The sequence below is a fragment of the Desmodus rotundus genome, chromosome Y (assembly GCF_022682495.2).
Source record: "Desmodus rotundus isolate HL8 chromosome Y, HLdesRot8A.1, whole genome shotgun sequence".
Lineage (NCBI taxonomy): Eukaryota > Metazoa > Chordata > Mammalia > Chiroptera > Phyllostomidae > Desmodus > Desmodus rotundus.
The window spans coordinates 4,850,754-4,871,234 of NC_092332.1; the positions used below are offsets into that span (position 1 = coordinate 4,850,754).

The following is a 20,481-nucleotide window of genomic DNA, read 5'->3' on the forward strand; positions in this document are numbered from 1 at the left end:
CAGTAGCTCAGTTGGTTATAACATTGTTCTTATATCCCAAGGATTGCTAGTTCAATCCTCGGTCAGGACACTTACACAATCAACAATAAATATGCATAAATAAGTGGAACAACAAATAGATGTTCCTCTTTATCTTTCTCTCAAAACTGTCTCCCTCCCACCCATTTCTCTCTAAAAGCAGGAAATAAAAACAAATTTTTAAAGAAATACAATGTTTAACACAAATTCTTCCAGTATACAAAATAAAGTATTATTTCAAAACACCTTTTGTGAAACAAGTATCATGAGTCCAAAGTTTCTACAAGAAATTACAAAGAGTAAAAGAAATTACAAATCTCTTTCATAAACAAAAATGCTAAGGAAGTGTAGTAAGCTATCCCTTGGCATATATGAGGACTGGTCCCAGGACTTCCATTGGACACCAAAATCCATCGATGTTTAAGTTCCTTAAATAAAATGCCATGCTATTTGCATATAACCAGCACATACTTTCCTATGTACTTTAAATCATATATATTTTATTATAATTGCAATATAAATATGAAAATAGCTGTTTTATTACATTGATTAGCATATAACCACAAGAAAAAAAGTTTTCATATATTCAGCACAAAGTAGGATTAGGTCAACCAGTAGATTATGTAACACTTCTTGGAATATCGTCAGTCTCAAATTGGTTACAATCCTAATAAGAAGGGCCAAGGATATAAAAAATAATACATCTCAACCAAGTTTTGTTTGACTACTTCAGGACAACAAGGATCAATTACAATCTGAAAGATCAATGTTAACTTCTCATTCCAGACAAAATTTAGCAAGTATATTTTTCCTTGTTCATCCCTTTGTATCAAGACAAAGTCAGTCAACATTATGTATAAAATAAACATAGGATTCCCAAAAACATTAAAAAATTTGAGCCAGTTAAGCAAACTTTCAACTCAAGGAAAAATACAACAGCAAGTTTCATGGGTTTATTCTGCTTTTATTTGGTGTTTTTGGTTTTGATATTTTGAAATGAAAATATCCACAAGATCAATCTCCTCTACTTAAAAGACCAGGAAAAAACAAAGATGACAAAACTTTTAGATAGTGAATTCTGACTCCAGAAATACATTGGCTGCATGTTCACCTTCACTGTTAGTTTAAATATGCAATAAAAAGAGCATACAGTCAAATGCACCAACTGTGCCAATATCAGTTTCCCAGGTTTAATATTGTACCAGAGACACACAAAATGTAATCTCTTGAAGAAATGGAATGAAAGCTATACTTTGTGTCTGTCCCATATTTATAACTTCATGAGAATTTATAATTATTTCAAAGAAAATTTTGAGAAAACAAGTGTAACTCAAGAGAATAATGGATTAAGTGTAAAATCCTATGTTAATCTAAAAAGCTTCAGAAACTATCTGAACAGGAATCAGCAATTGTTAAAAATTAAATACTAATTCTATTACACAAAAATGTTATTACGTAGAAAAAAAGATAACGTTAAGGATATGAGAAAATCAAATGTTTGTAAATAAGAACTTTCATTTATCAGGTAAAATAAGAAAAATCAAAAGATATATAGCCAACTATTTTTTTAATGTCTTAGATTAGTTTGAGAGATTGTTAACAATTATAAATCAAAATTTTCAGACAGGAGAACTGTCTTTGATTAGTTAAGAAAAGGTTATCCACTGACATTAAGGATTTAAAAATGGCCCTGGCTGGTGTAGTTCAGTGGCTTGAGCACCAGACTGGGAGTCAAAGAGTCGCCAGTTCAATTCTTGGTCAGGGCACATGCCTGGGTTGTGGGCCAGGTTCCTGGTTGGGGGCACAACTACACTGTTTCTCTCCCTCTCTTTCCTTCTCTCTAAAAAAAAATAAATAAAAAAAATCCTTAAAATAAAGGATTCTTTACTCTATTTTAATGTATGAAAATATACTGCCCACATTTCCCTTTTTGAGAAAAATATACTCAGTTCATAGTTCATGCCCCATTCAATTATAATATTAACTACATAATTTAATAACAGACATACGTCAATTGCTAAAGATTCAAATGCGAAAAGTCTGTAACTTAATCTTTTACTAAGGTGTAAAATTAATACATTGCGTTTATTGAAGAATGCAATAAAATTAAGATACTTTTAATTCCTAAATTACAAATGGTCATAATAGATTGAATGTACTTAAAATCATATTTCCTACATTGAAGAACTAAGAAAAATTTTAAAGACAAGGATTAAGAAAATTTTATAAATAACTATTGAGGTAAGTGTATATGGGGACAAGTAGAAACCTAGTTTCATTCTTTTGCATATGGCTTTCCAATTTTCCTAGTACAGTTATTAAAGAGGCTTTCTTTCTTTCATCCATTCTGTGTTTTAGTTCCTTTGTCAAAAATTATTTGCTCATATATACAATGTGGTTTTATTTCTGTGCTCTCAATCCTGTTCCACTGGTTTGTGTCTGGTCCCCTCCCGCCCCCCCATACCATGGTATTTTATTATTGTTTTGCAGCATAATTTGAAGTCAGGGACTGTAATATAACTTAGTTTCATTATTTTCCCCCCTTCAGTATTGCTGTTGTTTTTCTTGGTCTTTCATGGTTCCAAACAAATCTGGTGATTTGTTTTATTTCTTTAAAAAATGTCATTGGGATTTTGATGGGGGATTGCATTAAATCTGTATAATTCTTTGGATAATATGGATATTTAAAGACCTAAATGTCATACCTGAAATAATAAATTAAATAGAAAAAACATAGGCAGAGAACCTATGCACCTTGGTCTTAGGTTTTATAAATTTGACCCCAAACCAAAGGAAGTAAAGGCAAAAATAAATAAATGGAACTATATAAAAATAAAGAGCTTTGCCACAGCAAAAGAAACCAACAACAAAACAAAAAGGAAACAGGCCACACAGAAGATTTTTGCAAATGACTACTCCAGCAAGTGGTTAATGTCCAAAATAAAAAAAAACTCATGCAAGTCAACCCCAAACAAAAATCCAATTTAAAAATGGACATAATGTCTGAACAGATGCCCAGGAGGACACATGTGAAGAAAAAGGAACACTCATTCACAGATGGTGGGAATACTGAATGGCACAAATGGTATAAAAAAATAACATAGAAATTCCTAAAAAAAAAAAAAAGAATAGTGAGCATATGACCTGACAATGCCTCTTCTGGGTATCTGCCACAAAAATTTGAAAACATTTATTCACAAATATATATATACCCTTATGTATGCTGTAGTATTATTCACGGTGGCCAAGACATGAAAACAACCAGTGTCCTAATAGAGGACCGAATAAAGATGTGGGGCATATACACAGAGGAATGCTTCTCAGACAGAAGAAAAGATGAAACACTGCCATTTGTGACAACATGGATGGACCTTGAGAATATCATGCTAAGTGAGACTAAGTTGGACAGGAAAAATCTACAGCCTTACAATTTTATTTATATTGAGATATAAAACTGAATGCAACAAATGAACAAACAAGACATAGAAACAAACCAAGACTGATAAACATGGTATGGGGTTTACCAGAGGAAAAGAAAGATGGTAGGTAGTGATGAGTCAAGGAGAGTAAATGATGACAGAAGGAGATTCAACTTTGAGTGGTAAACACACAATAAAATACATAGATGATGTATCACAGAACTGTACACTTGAAACCTACATAATTTTATTAATCAATGTCACCCTGATAAATTTAGTAATAAAATTTTTAAAATGACTACTGAGAAAACTTTACAAAATATTCAATGAAAAATAAGAATATTTTATCTACAATAATCATAATATATATAAAAGGTTATATATTATGTGATGCAATCACAACATGTATCTCATAATATAGAAAGAATCCCCAATTAGCAGGATTTCCTACCTGTGGTTAATGCTCATCAACTCTGGTATAAAATACCAACTCTGATTTGGTAAATATGGGAATTTATGGTGTACAAGTGAGAGAGAAGGTGGCACGAAGATGAGCTGCAGAAATCTGATATTAGTATTTTTAAAGCTCTCCCTGATCTCCATTAACTGGATTTGGCAACCAGCCACTTGAATGTTCTCAAACTATCTTACTTATATCCATTGTTACATAAACAATGACAGATACAAGCACCTTTCCTCTTCAGGGTGTAATTTTTCAAGACATCTATCCCACCTCATTGTTTTATACGTGGACTAAACATAAAAGGATGAAATTCACAACTTTTTACTATGTAATCTGTTTCTGAATTGAAATTATGCTATCACATGCATGTTAATATCTCACAACTAAAACAATAAGTGGTCAATTACATACATTGTGGATGAACTCCACACCTAATTGTCTTCATTCTCCTATAAACTTTCTGATTTCTAACCACAGACTCTAAATTTCTGTACTACTGTAGTTTTCAATTCAGCAACCAAACAAAATCTTACAGTCACTATTCTAAAATTAAACTAAAAGTTTCAAAAACCTACTTTAAATTAATGATGATATCAAAGAAAGACTACGCTGTATTAACACAAAGGTGTTTTAAACATATTTCATTACAGAAAAACAGAATTATTCAAACACAGTGCTTTATAACATACATCCATAGGTATTTTTAATATATACCTAGATATTAAAATCAGAATGGTAAAAAGCTTAAATATAATCATTTCACAGTCTGTAGATGAGCCAATATTTCAGGCAGGTCACATTAAATGGCATTTCCTATTAAATAACAAGCACAGTGTTTGGGAAATTGATTAAATCACAGTGAGTTCAAATAGGTAATTACAAAAACCAAACTCACTGAAAATGAACCTAAATTCCCTTATTGCTCTTATAAATTTTATCACTACGCAAAATTTCAAACACATTCAATGAGAAATGCACCAGTATATACCCACAACTCCATTAAATTCACTGATATTTCTCTTAATTTCACTTAAAGCATGGATGAGGATTATGTTACTCATGTTCATATTCAAGTAAACTAAGTTAAACACTTACCTGAGTTTCATACAAGTGGGCAATATGAAACTGTACTAAAAAGGATAAAGGAAAGTAATTAGTTGCAATACGGCCAAGTTTAAGTTAATAAACAAAAAAGAGAATGAGAAAATTAAAATATACATTAAAAATGCTAAAATTAGAGCACTGATTTACGAGTGTAATTTTTGCTTTTATTTAAATATACAAAAGTAAATCAGTTAAAGATAAGCATGCCAAGGAAAGCATTATGTTATTGTTAAATAGAAATTTAAAACATTTAACACAAATAATATTTACTTACATAAAACGCATTAAAAAATAGTAAGTTTATAAAATTCAATTCAGCAATATTAAGAATAACCTTCTAAATGTATATATCTTCAAATATGATTCAGTACTGCCATCTTAAGAATATAGAAAAGTTACAGCTGAATAAAGACTTTTTAAGTTACAGTTTTTCTTCATACTAAATTCCATATACTGTATTTTGTTGTGTATTATGTGTAATTTTTTGCCCAAATTTTTGAGGGAAAAATAAGTATGTGTGCACTGTACACGGAGTACACTATACACAGCAAAATACTGTAAAATAACATTTCTGAAGAAATTATACACCAAGAAAATTCTAGTCAAATACTTTTTACTAATATTTTAGTTTATTGAACATTTTTAGTAAATAATTTTACTAAATTCTTTTTCTTCATCAGAATTAGGTAACTTTTAAAGAATAAAACTGTCAAACCACCTGAAAAGCAAGATTATAATATAATTGTATCTGACAACTCATATGAAGGCAAAATATGCTCTTTAATAATAAAGAAATTCTTCCTGATGCTAAATTCTCAATTACCTGAATATATGAATAAGAAAGACCATAAAAATAATCAACAAAACAAAACCACAATAATTATAATAACTAAATTCTAGTTATTTGAATTATATTGTTTTTATTTGTCAAATACAAATCTTTGTGTTAGGTTCCAACTAGAAAAAAAGTTGAAAATTACATGCACAATATGTAAGTATAGCGATTTTTTCCAAGGAAAGTCTCATACCGGTAATGAAACTCTCATTTAGGACTAAGTACCAAAATCATTCATTTTTTCTCCTCTTTCATCCCCAAATCTTCTCTCTCAACAAATAGCATAGAGAACATTCTTTCTAGGAGTTACAAAAAAGTTATCAATTCTTAAGCTCAGGTTTTAAAGATTCTGATTTAATGAGTCTATGATATAGTTTTAAAACTCATTAATAAGCCCAGATTTAAGAACAGTGCTTAGGTACCCCTCAAATACCATTCAATAAAAAAGGAAAAATTAGTCCTGGCTGCTGTGGCTCAGTGGATTGCATGCTGGCCTGAGAATCAAAAGGTCGCTGGTTCCATTCCCACACCTGGGTTGTGGGTCACATCCCCAGTGGGGTGTGCTTGAGAGACAACCACACACTGATGCTTCTCTCTCTTTCTCTTTCTCACTCTCTTCCCTGTCTCTAAAAATAAATAACTAAAATCTTTAAAAACAAAAAAATATTAGCCCCAAAATTTGTAATTAAAATGTAAATCAAACAACTTTCTGGTACAAATTAATTTCTTCATGTTTCTGGTCCCAGAGTCTCATATACTCATTTTTATAACATAAAACTCTTTCATAAGTAGCAACATGCTTAACATGGAAATTGTCAATTATACTAACTAAAATTTGACATTGCCAAAAAAGGTTTTGAGAGTAAACTTTATTCAGAAATATTTTTGTTAAAATCATCACCAGAGGACATTTTTTCATTGCTTGTAGAGAAAGAGGAAGGAGTGGGCGTGGGAAGAGAGAGACAAACAGATAGAGAGACATCTACTGGAAAGAAACATTGACTGGTTGCCTTCTGTAAGTGCCCAATGGGGGATCAAAACTGCACAATAAATATGTTCCCTGACCAGGAATGCAATCTGCATTCTTTCGGTTTATGGGATGACAAACTGGCCAGTGAAGGAAAACTATTTTTTGCTTTATTTTTTTTTCAAGTAAAAAAAATTATTATTATTCAATTACAGTTGTATGCCTTTTCTCCCCATCCAGAACACTATTTTTTAAATATTAGAATAAAGGACAACTTATAATGAAAGTTTCCTATTACATAAGGCTTTTCAAATATATCAACTGTATATATCTCTCCTGTTACCGCTAAAAATAATACATACTTAAAGAAATTATACATTTGTAATTTACTGATATATAAAACTACATGTCCATTCAGTTTTTTGTTCAAATTTTAGTTAGATACTTCTGACCTTCCCAATTTTACAACCACAGGTAGGAGTTTCAAAAAATAGCCATGGTATGGAGTGTACTGGAATATAAATCTTCAAAGAAATTAAAATAAGAGAAATATTTTTTTTCACTTACAGAGACACTAAAAAATAACAATAGAAATGACATCTAGCACAAAGCAGGGAACCACTACGTGTTAGTGTTCTCTGAGAAACCAGACATTTCTATAGTTCTCAACAAACCATGATTATTGTTTTTATTTATTAAGTACTCAAACGTCTCTGAGTTGATCTTGTGCCTCTTGTTCTAGTTTTAAATAACCAATAACAGGTATTCATGGTTATGATTTGAAATATCTTACAGATAGTCTATTCCTCAAGAAGACAAGAGAACTGTATAAATACTTACTTTCAACACTGGACAAAGTACAAGGATTACAGTCAATCAAGGCTAACCGAAAATGCTGTAAGATAAAAGTAAAAATATTAATGCACTAAATTTAGAGTTGTGTAAAATCAGTTTCTATATTTTAGGCCTTACAATCTACTGTATAATATAAAATCATTTTGGAGATTCCAAGATGGCTGCAGAGTAGATACAAGATATACAGTCCTGCTTCAATTCAGTACCAAACTGGATTTATAGCTATATTATAAAGCAACCAACGTGAATAACCAACTATTATCATCAAGGACTTAAAAAAACCATACAAAAAACTAGTAAGAAATCTGGAGACAAGTGAAAGGGCAGGCCAGCACACATGAGTGGTGTAACTAAGAAGAAGGAAAGATACCTGAGCTGCAAAACTCCCACCCCCAAGAGCATGGTTTTTCTACATGCTGCGGGGATATTCCCAACCTAGAACAACAGAGACTAGAAGGAAAGTGGATGTGTTGGTAAAAATCAGTGGGGTTTCATTCCACCTGAGAGAGAAGTACATCTGAATAGTGACGTTGAGCACTCCTACTGTTATACAATCAGCCTTGGGAATGCACTGCCCAGTCTTCCAACCACCGGCAACAGCACTCTGTTGTGATTGGGTCCTATGGAGGGGACAGCTGGGTATCGCCAAAATACCCAAAGGGAGGAACTTTGGGGTGATCTTTCCAAAATCTGTAATGGAGACTGAGACTGTGATGAAACTGTGTTGCTTTGGAAATGGGTTCATTACTCCCTACGTCCAGTGCACAGCTGGTGTCCCCTCTCCCTGTTGATTCACTCTGACTGCCCTGTGGAGTCCAGTCCCAAAGGGTGATTAGACTACTGCATAGAGATTTGACTTTTGGAGCACAGTCTCTGGAAAAGAATCTGTCTGGGTATTAGGCAGGTGCTAGATTGTACTGCTGTATCACAATGAACCCACTCCTATCTCCTCTGCAAGTTCACCATGCCATATGCTAATAAAGGAAATAAAGGCTACAACCCTCATACTCACAGTACCAGCACCAAAAGAAGTTCACCCTTCCCAAGTCCCAGAGGCACTGATCTGCTGAACTCAGTTCCAAGGGAGAGAGGTAAACTGCTCAGAGCAGGGACATTTGGACTGTGTCTTTCTCTAAGGGTGTTGTCTAGCACTTCTATGTGTCCCTATGACACCAGTCCCTATTGGAGATTCTTTTGATCTGTCTCCCTGAGTCCCAGTGAACCCAGCTCAATAAGCTTGCTGTTGCTAACCTGGACATGTGGCATATTCCTCCTGGGGAAGTTACTGTGGCATAGGTGCCACTTTTAGCTTATTCAGTGCTTGACCACACGAGCCACCAAATAGCAGACCTAATAGCACCCCCGCCCATCTTACCAAACCTCATTACTTTGCCCATTCTGCCCCAATGAACTTGTGATCTGTGGAAGGGTATGTGGGTGACAGCCATCCTGGACCCAGCCTGAAGTCATTCTATGGAAGGCTCCGGAGGAAGACCGGGCAACCACATAAGGAGGTGGAATAGATGACAGGTGGATGCAGACCTCAGGGATCCTCAGTGCTTATACAGATCTACCCACAGCTCTAAGCTGCAGGAAGAAATAATGGCAGAAAACTACCCTAAACTGTTGAAAAAAAAAAAGTCACACAAGGTCAGACAGCAGAGTGTCTACTAAAGGTAAATCAAAAGAGATCCATACCAAGACACATCACAATAAGATGCAAAAGGATAAAGACAAAAAGAAAATCTTTTAAAGACAAAGGGAGAGGGAGTTACCTGCAAAAGTTCCCTTCAAAATGCTGTCAGCTGATTTCTTCACAGAAACACTTCAGGCCAGAAGGACTGACATGAAGTATATAAGTGATGAAAGGCAAGGACATAAAACATAAGATTACTCTATTCAGCAAGGCTATTATTTAACATTGAGGATATAATAAAGAACTTCTGAACAAGAAAAAGCTGAAGGAGTTCATTAACACAAAACCAGTGGTGCACGAACTGTTAAAGGGCCTGCGTAAGAAAAAGATTCAGAGGAGGTAGGACTAAGCAAAAAGTAAAAAGACTCATGCACATGGACAACAGTGGAGTGATCATGGTATGGAGGGAGGAAAAGGGGATAAAATGGTAATGGAAAACTGCAATAAAAATTAAAAATAAAAAAAACAAATAAGAGACATAGAGGAACACAGGTATAGACAATAAAAAAGTAATAGATAAGTACTTATCAATAATGATTATATATGTAAATAAAATATATTCACCAAACAAAAGACCTAGGGTAGCTGTATGGATAAATAAATGTGACCCAGAGATCCGGCCAACATGGAAGTGTAGGTAAAAATACTTCCTTTCTTCACATAACCAAAAGGATGAGAACCAACTTAAAAATAAGAACAGTAAGTAAATTAAAGTGCATGTATAAGTCCAACAAACAAGGAGATAAAGAAACATTCATCCAGACTGGTAGGAGGGGCAGAGACTGGCAGCTGGGGTTGAGAGGACAAGCAGTTAGGTGGTGGACTGTGTGGGGAGATGGGGACTGGATTACCAGTCGGTCCCACATATGCGTGCATATGAGCCGGGAGGAACATCAGGGGAGCAGAGAGACATTGAAACCCAGGGTGTCAGCATGGGAAACTAAAGACTCAAAATCTCTGCCTTTAAAATCCTGTTGGTGTTGCAGCAGCAGGAGAAACTCCTAGCCTCACTGGAGTGTCCATTAGAGAGTCTCAACACAGTCCTAGAATGTACACAAACCCACCCACCAGGGAATCACCACCTGTAAGGGCAGAATCTGCTTATGGGAAGTGATGAAAAGTGGGGTGAGAACTGAGCAAGTCAACAAGCAGCACTGTTTCCTCTCAGACCCTTTCCCCACAACACAGTGAAGAGGGTTGCCCTGCCCTGGGGAACACTGAGGTTCTGTCCCTTACAATATAACAGCTGTGTCCAGACAAATAAACATGACTGAAATGAAAGAAAAGATCAAAACTTCAGAGAAAGAACCAAGCAATGAAGAGAAAACAACCTATCAGATGGAGAGTTCAAAATACTGGTAATCAGGATGCTCACAGAATTGACCGAGTTCGGTCACAAAACCAAGAAAGAAATCAAGGCAATACAAAGTGAAATAAAGGAAAATACAGAGGGAAACAACAGTGAAGGGAATGAAACCAGGACTCAAATCAAGAATTTGGAACAAAAGGAAGAAATAAAAGTCCAATGAGAACAAAATGAAGAAACAAGAATTCAAAGAAATGAGAGACTTAGGTAGCTATGGGACAATTTTAAACATTCTAACATTTGAATCATTGGGGTGCCAGAGGGAGAAGAGGGAGAGCAACAAAATGAAAAGTTATTTGAATGAATAACGAAGGAAAACTTCCTCAATTTGGAGAAGGAAACACACTTCCAGGAAGTCCAGAGAGACCCAATGAAATTGGATCCAAAAAGACACATCATAATTACATTACCCAAAATTAAAGATAAGGAATCTTAAAAGCAGCGAGAGGAAAGGGGACAGTTACCTACAAAGGAGTTCCCATAAGACTGTCAGCTGATTTCTCAAAAGAAACCTTGCAGGCAAGAAGGGGCTGGAAAGAAGTATTCAAAGTCACGAGAAGCAAGGACCTACTTCCAAGATTAACTGTGTCCAGCAAAGCTATCATTTAGAATGGAAGGGCAGATAAAGTGCTTCCCAGATAAGGTCAGGTTAAAGGAGTTCATCACTAAGCCTTTATTAAATGAAATATTAAAGGGACTTATGTAAGAAAAAAAAAAAACCCTCACAACTATCAATTACCAAACCTAAAAAAACAAAAACAAACTAAGCAAACTAGTACAAGAGCAGATTCACAGAAATGGAGATCACATGGAGGGTTACCAGTGTGGAGGGCTAGGGGGAGAATGGAGGAAAAGGTACAGGGAATAAGAAGTGTATTGAGTAGGCACAAAATAGGCAGGGGGAGCTTAAGAATAATATGGGAAATGGAGAAGCCAAAGACCTTTCATGTACAACCCATGGACATGAGCTAACGGCAGGGGGGAATACAGGAGGGTTGGAGGGTGCAGGGCTGAGGGACATGAAGGGGTAAAAAAAACTGGGGCAACTGTAAAACCATAAACAATAAAATATACTTAATTATTAGCTTAAAAAAGACAGAAAGGAAGTAAATCTGACCCATATCCATGTTGTCTACTAGAGAGCCATGTCAGAACAAAAGATATAGACTGATAGGGAAAGAATGGAAAATAATGTTCCATAAAAATGGACATAAACAAAAGCTGCAGTAGCAATAGTTGTATCTAACAAAATAGACTTCAAAACAAAGGCCATAATCAGAGACAAAGTAGATCACTATTAACACAGAAGAGATGGATCCAGTAAGAAGATATAACCCCTTAAGTATATATGTACCCAATACAGAAGCAACTAAATACAAAAAGAAAATCATTCAGACTTTTAAGAAAGAGATCGACAGCAACACAGTCATAGAAGGGGATTTTAATACCCCACTGTCATCAATGGGTAGATCTTCTAGAGCCAAAAAATCCCCCCAAACAAAAAACCCCAAACGAAAACACACATAAGAGGGAAACAGTGACCTTAAATGATACCCTGGACCAGTTAGATTTAATTTACAGTTACAAAATATTTTATCCCACAGCAGCAGAATATACATTCTTCCCAAGTGTACACAGAAAAATTCTCAAACACAGACCAAATAGTAGGACACAAAATAAGTCTTAATAAATTCAAGAAGATTAAAATTACTCAAATACCTTCTATGTCCACAATGGTGTGAGAGTAGAAATCATTATAATTTTTTAAAAATTGGAAAATCATTCAAATACATAAAGTCTAAACAGCATGTTATTAAATAATGAATGGGTCAGCAATGTGATCAAGGAGAAAAATAAAATAAATAATTACCCAGAAACAAATGAAAAGAAACACACAACACCCAAAACCTGTGGGACACCACAAAAATTATGAAGGTTCACAGCATTACAAACCTACCTTAAAAAGCAAGGGAAATCTCAAATAAAATAAATCTAACCCTATAGTTAGCAGAACTAAAAAAGAGCAACAAAGCCTAGAATCACTACAAGAAAGGAAATAATCAAGATGAAAACAGAAATAAGTGACACAGAGACCAAAAGAACAATTCAAAGGATCAATAAAGCTAGGGGCTGTTTCATCAAAAAGATGAACAAAATCAAAAAGCCTTTAATCAGACTCATTAAGAAAAAAAGAGAGGGGACACAAATAAATAAAATCAGAAATGAAAGAAGAGATGTTATAATTGATACAATAAAGATACAAAGGAGTGCAATAAAATCTTACAGACACCTACATGGCAACAAATAAGACAGTTTGGACAAAATGCATACATTTGTGGAAATATACAATCTTCTAAAACTGAATCAGGAAGAATCAGTAAACTTGACTTAAAACAATTACAAATAAAGAAGTTGAAGCACTAATATAAAAAAAAGCAAAAAACAAAAATATTTCAGCAAACAAGGGTTCTTCTAGACTAAATAGTTTCACAGGAGAATTTTACTGAACAGTTAAAAAGAACACCTATTCTTCTCAAACTATTCCAAAAATTTCAAGAGGAAGGGAGACTACCAAGCTCCTTTTAAAAAGCCAGCATTATCCTAACTCCAAAATGAAATAAAGACGCTGCAAAGAAAGAATAAAAGAGCCAACATCCCAGATAAACATAGAGCTAAAACCCTCAACACAGTAATAGCAAATAAGACCCAACAGTACACTGAAAAGATCATACCCCATGATCAAGTGGGATTTATTCTGGGAATGCAAGTTTGGTACAACACATGCAAATAAACATGATACTTCATATAAACAAAATAAAACATAAAAATCATATTCCAGTAGATGCAGAAAAAGCATTTTATGTAATCCAGCACCAATTTATGATAAAAACTGTGAGAAAGCTGGGAATACAGGGATCATACATCATCATAATAAAGGCCATTTATGAACCAACAGAACTAACGTCATATTAAATGGTCAAAAACTAAAAGCATTTCCCTTAACATCAAGAACAAGATAGAGATGTGTGCTTTCACTTCTATTCAACATAGTATTGGAAGTACTAGCCAAAGCAATCAGACCAGAAAAAGAAATAAAATGCATCCAAATTGGAAAGGATGAAGTAAAACAGATCACATGATAGGATACATAGAAAACCACAAATACTCTACCAAAAACTACTAGACCTAATAAGTGAATTTAGCAAATTAGCAGGATACACAGTCAAAATTCAGAAATCAATGACATTTTTATATACCAAATTATCAGAGATATACAAAGAGAACAATCGCACTTACTATTGCAAAAAATAAAAATAAGGTACTTAGGAATAAATTTAACCAAGGTTGTAACATATCTGTACTAAGATACTTTTAAGATGACGAAGAACGTAAGAAAGATAACAAATAAGTTGAAGCACATACCGTGTGCACAGATAGGAAAAATTATCATTAAAGTGTGCATAACTATTCAAAGCCATGTATAGATTCAACACAATTCATACAAAAATACCAAAGGCATATCTCACAAATACAGAAGAAATATTTGAAAAATTTATGTGGAACCAAAACACCCTGAATAACCTCAGAAATCTTGAGAAAGAAGAACAAAATTGGAGGTAATTGATTTTATATCACACTATTTAATATTATACTGCCCTTTAAAAGTCATAGTAATCAAAAAGGCATAGTATCATCACAAGGAAAGGTATATATCAATGGAACAGAATATAGACCCTAGAAATAAATCTACACACTTATGGTCAATTAATATATGAAAAAGGAGGCAAGAACATACAAGAGGGTAAAGACAATCTATTCAATAAGTGAACCTGGTGAAATTAGGCAGATATATAGCAAAAGAAAAAAAGAAAAAGACCACAAGAATAAATTCAAAATGGTAAGAAATTTAAACATAAGGCCAAAAACAAACAAAAAACTGTAAAAAATCCTGGCAGAAAACAGGCAGTAAAATTTCAGACATTTCTAATAGCAATAGTTTTGTTGAGAAATCTCCTTATCTCCTTGGTCAAGGGAACTGAAGGAACAAATAAAACAATGGGACTACATCAAATTAAAAAGCTTCTGCACAACAAAGGAAACCAACAATTAAGTGAAAAGAGAACAGACTGTTTGGAAGGACATATTTATCAATGGTACTTAATAAGTGGTTAATTTCCAACATATATAAAGAACTTAAACAACTCAATCATAAGAATACAAATAACCCCATTAAAAAAATTCACAAAAGACCTGAATACACACTTGTCCAGAGAATACACAGAAATGGTCAATAGATACAAAATAAGATGCTAAACATCAGAGAAATGAAAATTAAAATCACGAAGACACCACCTCACATCTGCCAAAATGATTATCATCAGTAGATCAACAAACAACTGCTGATGAGGATGTGGAGAAAGGGAAACAAACCTTTTGCACTGTTCTTAGAAATGCAGACTGGTATAGCCCCTGGGGAAAATAGTATGGAATTGCCTCAAAAAATAGTAGTGCCTTTTGACCCAACAATTCCACTGGTGTGAATATATCCAAAGAAACCTTAACACTAATTCAAAATAGTATATGCACCCTTTGTTCATGGCAGTGTTATTTACAATAGCTAATATCTGGGAATTGCTCAAGTCCCATTGTTGTTGAGTAGATAAAAAGGTGTGGTAACATTTACACAATGGAATACCAGATGGCTGTAAAAAAACAAGGAACTCTTACCTTTTGCTTAGCCTGGATTGACCTGGAGAGTATTATGTTAAATGAAATTAACCACTCAAAGACAAATACCTTATGAACTTATTTCACTTACTATCTGGAAAATAATGAACGAAATAAACTAACAAAATAAAAAGAGAGGGATAAACAACATTGAACAGACTGACAAGTGTCAGAGAGAAAGTGGTTTGTGGGTTTCCTTAAAAGAAGGGGAAGGACCTTGGATTGTGTGGCTCAGTTGGCTGTGTATCAGCCATGAACCAAAATGTCACTAGTTCAATTCCCACTCAGGGCACATGCCTGGTGAGTTTGATCACCCACTGTGGCTCCTGTGAGAGGTAACCAATCAATGTTTCTTTCTCATGTTGATGTTTCTCTTCATCTCCACCTCCCTCCTTAACCCTCTCTCTAGAAAATAAAGGGAAAGGATTAAACAGAAAATTTCCAAATATATGTATATGAACTCATAGACAACTTTGGAGATAGCCAGACAGATAGGGGGTGGGCAGTAGTATATCATAGTGCAACCAGGGGCCCCCCAAAGGAAGCATTTCAAATGAGGTCCAGAACTTGGGTTATCCAGGAATTATGAAATATTGGATCTCCTCAGACCCGCAAGTCTTAACTGTGGGATGGGACACTTGTAGCAGGGCCATTGAGAGTTATTTTGCATACCTGTAACTTTTGGCTGGCTTCACAGATATATTAAAGAGCTGTGGCCTGCTCTGAGCTAGGAAGATGAGAGTGACTTCCACTCATCATGTAACTGGAAAGCAGCTTCCCCTGGTAACAGAGCCTGTGTAAAACCTTGGAGATGGTTTTCTTCACAACACATGGCCACATCTGCCCAGAATTATTATGGTGTAACCAACTGTGGGAGAAGACTGAAGTGGGGATGCAGAAGAAAATTTGCAGTGGGATTTAAACCCAGGCACGGCAGCCACACAGGGTTGGAAACATGTGGCTTTGGGCTACCTTTGCTACATGGCTTAGGAAGCAGAGGACACCTTGCAGGGAAGAAAAGTGGTGAAGGGATTCTTGCTGGTGGGCCAGGAGAAGGTGTCACATGGTTTGCATTGAGAACTGGAGATCATGGCAACACAGCTGATAGTGCTGGGTATCATGGGAGGCCTGCCAGCCAAGCTTGGACTACTGGGAAGAACTGGGGGCTACCTGAGCCATGGACTTCTATTTGTTTTTCCCTGAACTACAGTACCTGGACTAGGCAAAGGAGGTAAGGAAGGGCTGTGTGTGTTTGTGGGTGTTTTGAGGGACTTTGGGATTTTAACGAAGACATGAAGACATTACTCTAAGTCTGTATAACTTCTGAATAAGTATTTCCTTTCTTTTTCACCAAACTCTGGCATTGGGAGCCATAATTCTAATTCCATGGCAGTGGGCAAGGTGAACCTAGTACAGGGGGGACTGTGGTGGGGTGGGGGGTCCATTCAGTAAGAGTATCTTGTCACTTTCTTCCATGTCTGTTTTGTAACAGTAGGTGGATGTGGGAAAATTGGGATTGGAAAGACAATTGATTTCTGGCAATGGAGACACGATGCAGTGTGCAGGTGATACTTAATTATTAAGTTGTACACTAGAAACCTGTATGACATTTCAAACCAATGTCGCATCAAAAAATTGAATTAAATAAATCAATGATTTCTAAAAGGAAAAAAGAAAAAGGAAAGGAAAATTGTGTCATGCAACAAAAATATAGTAGCCAACATAGTAAGATCATTATTACTCAAAATTTATTTTGGAAACAGTGTTATCAGGTTACTTACATGAGATAGTTAAAGACAGTTTGTAAGGGAAAAGTAACTATCTAGTTATCCTATATGTATATTTAATAGGTAAGAAATGGTTTACATATTTAAGTATTCAAGTTAACAAAAACTTTTATATAAATGTTTGAATTAGACATGTGTTCAATTCATTACACAGTAGGCCCCATTATCTACTGTTTCATTTTCTGTGGTTTCAGTTACCCATACTCAACTGCATCCACAAATATTAAATGGAAAATTTCAAAAATGAGGAATTCACAAACTCTGAATTACTTGCTCTTCTGAGAAGCTTGATAAAATCTTGTACCATCCTGTTGAGTCCTGCCAAGACTGCTACATGAATCATCCCTTTGACCGCTGTCTCCATTCCATAGAGGTTTCCTGCCCATTAACTATTTAATAGTTATGTCTAAGTTATCAGAGTATCATGGTACCACAATGCTTGTGTACAAATAACCCTTATTTAATTTAATAATCACAGCACAGAGCAAGACTAGTGATGTTGGCAATTTAGTATGCCAAGGAGAAGGTATAAATAGTTCCTTTACATGGAAAGGTAAATGTTTTCAGTTAAGGAAAGAAAAAAATGTGTGTAGAGGTTGCTAAAATATATGGTAAAAATCAATCTTCTTTCCATGAAATTGAGCAGATAAAAAAAAAGGAAGAAAAAAGAAATTGTGCTAGTTTTGCCTTCTCAACTAAACTGCATGAGTAATATACATAATGTGTGGTGTTTAGTTATGATGGTAAAGACACTAAATCTGTGAGTGGAACTTATGAACAGAAAATATGTTATAATAATGGTAAACAACATGTATTGCCAAAAAGTCCTGAGGCTATACAAAAACTTCAACAAGAGATCCTCCGAAACAAAATACACCCAGCCATTTACTACAAGGGATGGTTCCACACATTCAGAAATAGGTATGAACTAAAAAAATAAAGAAATGCTGTAGAAGTTGCATCTGTCAATTAAAAGGTATTGCCACAGAGTTGAAGTTGTTTTTAACGGGTAAGAATACCATCCAGAGCAAATCTTCAACTGTACACCTGTTAAGCTGAAAAGGAGGTGCCATGGCATGAAAACACCAAAAAACATTCAGTATTGCTGACTCTCTGAACTCCTCAAAGCTGAAACAAATTGATTACAAACACAATTTTTGATTTAGCTTCCCCTTATCTGAAGATGAAAGAAGTGAATATTAAAGACTTAACAGGGATCAAGGATGCAGTTAGAAAAATCACTCATACAGCAAAACAAGTTGGTTGAAAATTTTCCAACATACTTGATAAAACAGTGGAAAAACATATTTAGGTCCATGAAAAAGTGTTAATATATGAAAAATAGAAAGAAGTTGGTTAGTCATCTACACAGAAAGATGAAAATAAAGAAACTAAAGCAGAATCACAATGTTGACATTATTAAAATTTGTAGGTGTTTTGAATTCAAAGACATTTAAGGACAAAACTGAGAAATACCAATCTCAGTTGTAATGCCACATTTAGGTCACCACCAGTATTATCAACTGAGAGACTAGAAAAATTGCTCTAACACTTGGGTGACTTAAAAAGAAAAGGCAATTTGTGATCATAATTTTCATTCAAAAGAAGTAATGAAAAACTTGAAAGCAGCATAAAAACAACTGCTTTACTGTTCCAAACAAAAGACAGTATGAAACAGTGAACATTTTCAAAGACCTTGTTATGATTTGTCCTAAAATTGAAGGATAAAATACAGCAAATCTAATTAAGTTTTAAAATCTTTCCATCCAAAAAATATTCACGTATAGCAGAAGTATAGAACCTAAATTCAATTCTTCACTCAAAATTACTTTATAGTTAATTATAGCTTTATAGGAGAAGCTATGAAAAACCGCTACTAAAAATGTTCTTTAAAAAGACATCATGACTTGCTCTATTAAAGTTGAATGTGTTACAATTGCTCCTTCATTCTTGTTAACTTACTTTTGTGGGACTAGTTTCTCCCTAAATTGTTGGGAACTGCCCAGCCAGGTTTCAGAAGCTGTAACCCCCCCATGGGTAAGGATGAGTGAGATATCTTGGGACCATAAGCCACTAAGCGGACAAAGCTTATCTCCCTGGCAGTAGCGCTGCCTCTGCCCACTTTATTTCACCCTGCTTGGCCCCCAGTGCACAACCAGTTAGCCAATGATGGGTAAGATCCCTCAAGGGAGGGATGACCTAAGACAGGCACAGTCATGAAAGGGCTCTCAGGGGAGGGCTTGGGCGCTATAGGAAAAGGGAGTGATGGATCCTCACCCCTCGGCTTTGAACGTAGCCTGAGTCCTGATTCTGCCTGCAAGAAGTCTCCTAATCTCTTGGCTGCCTTACTTCCCCTCACCGACTTAAGCTTGAAACAATGACAGAGGTGGGTGCAGCCCTGTGCTGGAAAGGACGGGTTCCCTAGGGCAATTAAAACCCTAGGAAACGTACTTTACTAATACCTTCAATTTTCTGATAAGGGATCATGCATGGGATGAGTTTGTTCCCCAGTGTTTTATGGCCCTTTAACTATCTGTCCCTGACTCTGATAAGCCCTCAGAGTTCTTTGAATGTTATCTATTATTTAATCATTTCTGCATGACAATGATTGATGAACTTTACGAGTATACCCTGTATTCCTATGCAAATTAAACTCAATGAAAGCCCATTGAGGAACAGGTTCTTGGCCCTTCTCCTTTGAGAGATTGGCCACCTTTCCTCCCCAAGGAGATCATGTCTTGGTGGACTTATTCTCATCTGTGGCAGCTGGGGGACCCTGCAGGTGGAGCCCCATCACAATAAATATTTTTACAATACATTATAAATAGTTTGAAACTGACACTGGCTGGTGTGGTTCAGTGGATTGAGCACTGGTCTGTGAACCAAAGGATCACCAGTCTGATTCCCAGTCAGAGCACATGCCTGGGTTGCAGGCCAGGTCCCCAGTAGGGGGGCAAGTAAGAGGCAACCACACACTAATGTCTCTCTTCCTCCTTTCTTTTCTCTCTAAAAATACATAAATAAAATCTCATTACAAAAAGAGTTTGAAAGCACGTTACATTTTGTGAGTAGCTTTGTGAATTAGAATTCCCAAAAGTTACATGTATAAAAGTGATGGTTTATACTACTTGCCTAAATGTACAAGTATAAATTTTTATAGTTCTCTTTTTCTAATCTTCAAATTGTTTTCATTAAATTTATTGAAATATTCTTATGTCACTTAAATCTAATAAAAATAATTTA

At 35.1% G+C, this 20,481-nt stretch overlaps 1 protein-coding gene across 6 annotated transcripts in view; it reads right to left on the reverse strand.

The window, feature by feature from the left end:
• The window catches only part of LOC139440591 (lysine-specific demethylase 6A-like), a 252,814-nt gene that overhangs the window by 134,180 nt on the left and 98,153 nt on the right, over positions 1-20,481 (reverse strand). For all 6 annotated transcript variants that reach the window (XM_071220416.1, XM_071220418.1, XM_071220417.1 and 3 more), the window contains 2 exons: positions 7,647-7,701; positions 4,996-5,030 (listed from right to left, as the gene is read on the reverse strand). In XM_071220416.1, the coding sequence (XP_071076517.1) occupies positions 4,996-5,030; positions 7,647-7,701 (90 nt within the window). The remainder of the gene's footprint in view (positions 1-4,995; positions 5,031-7,646; positions 7,702-20,481) is intronic.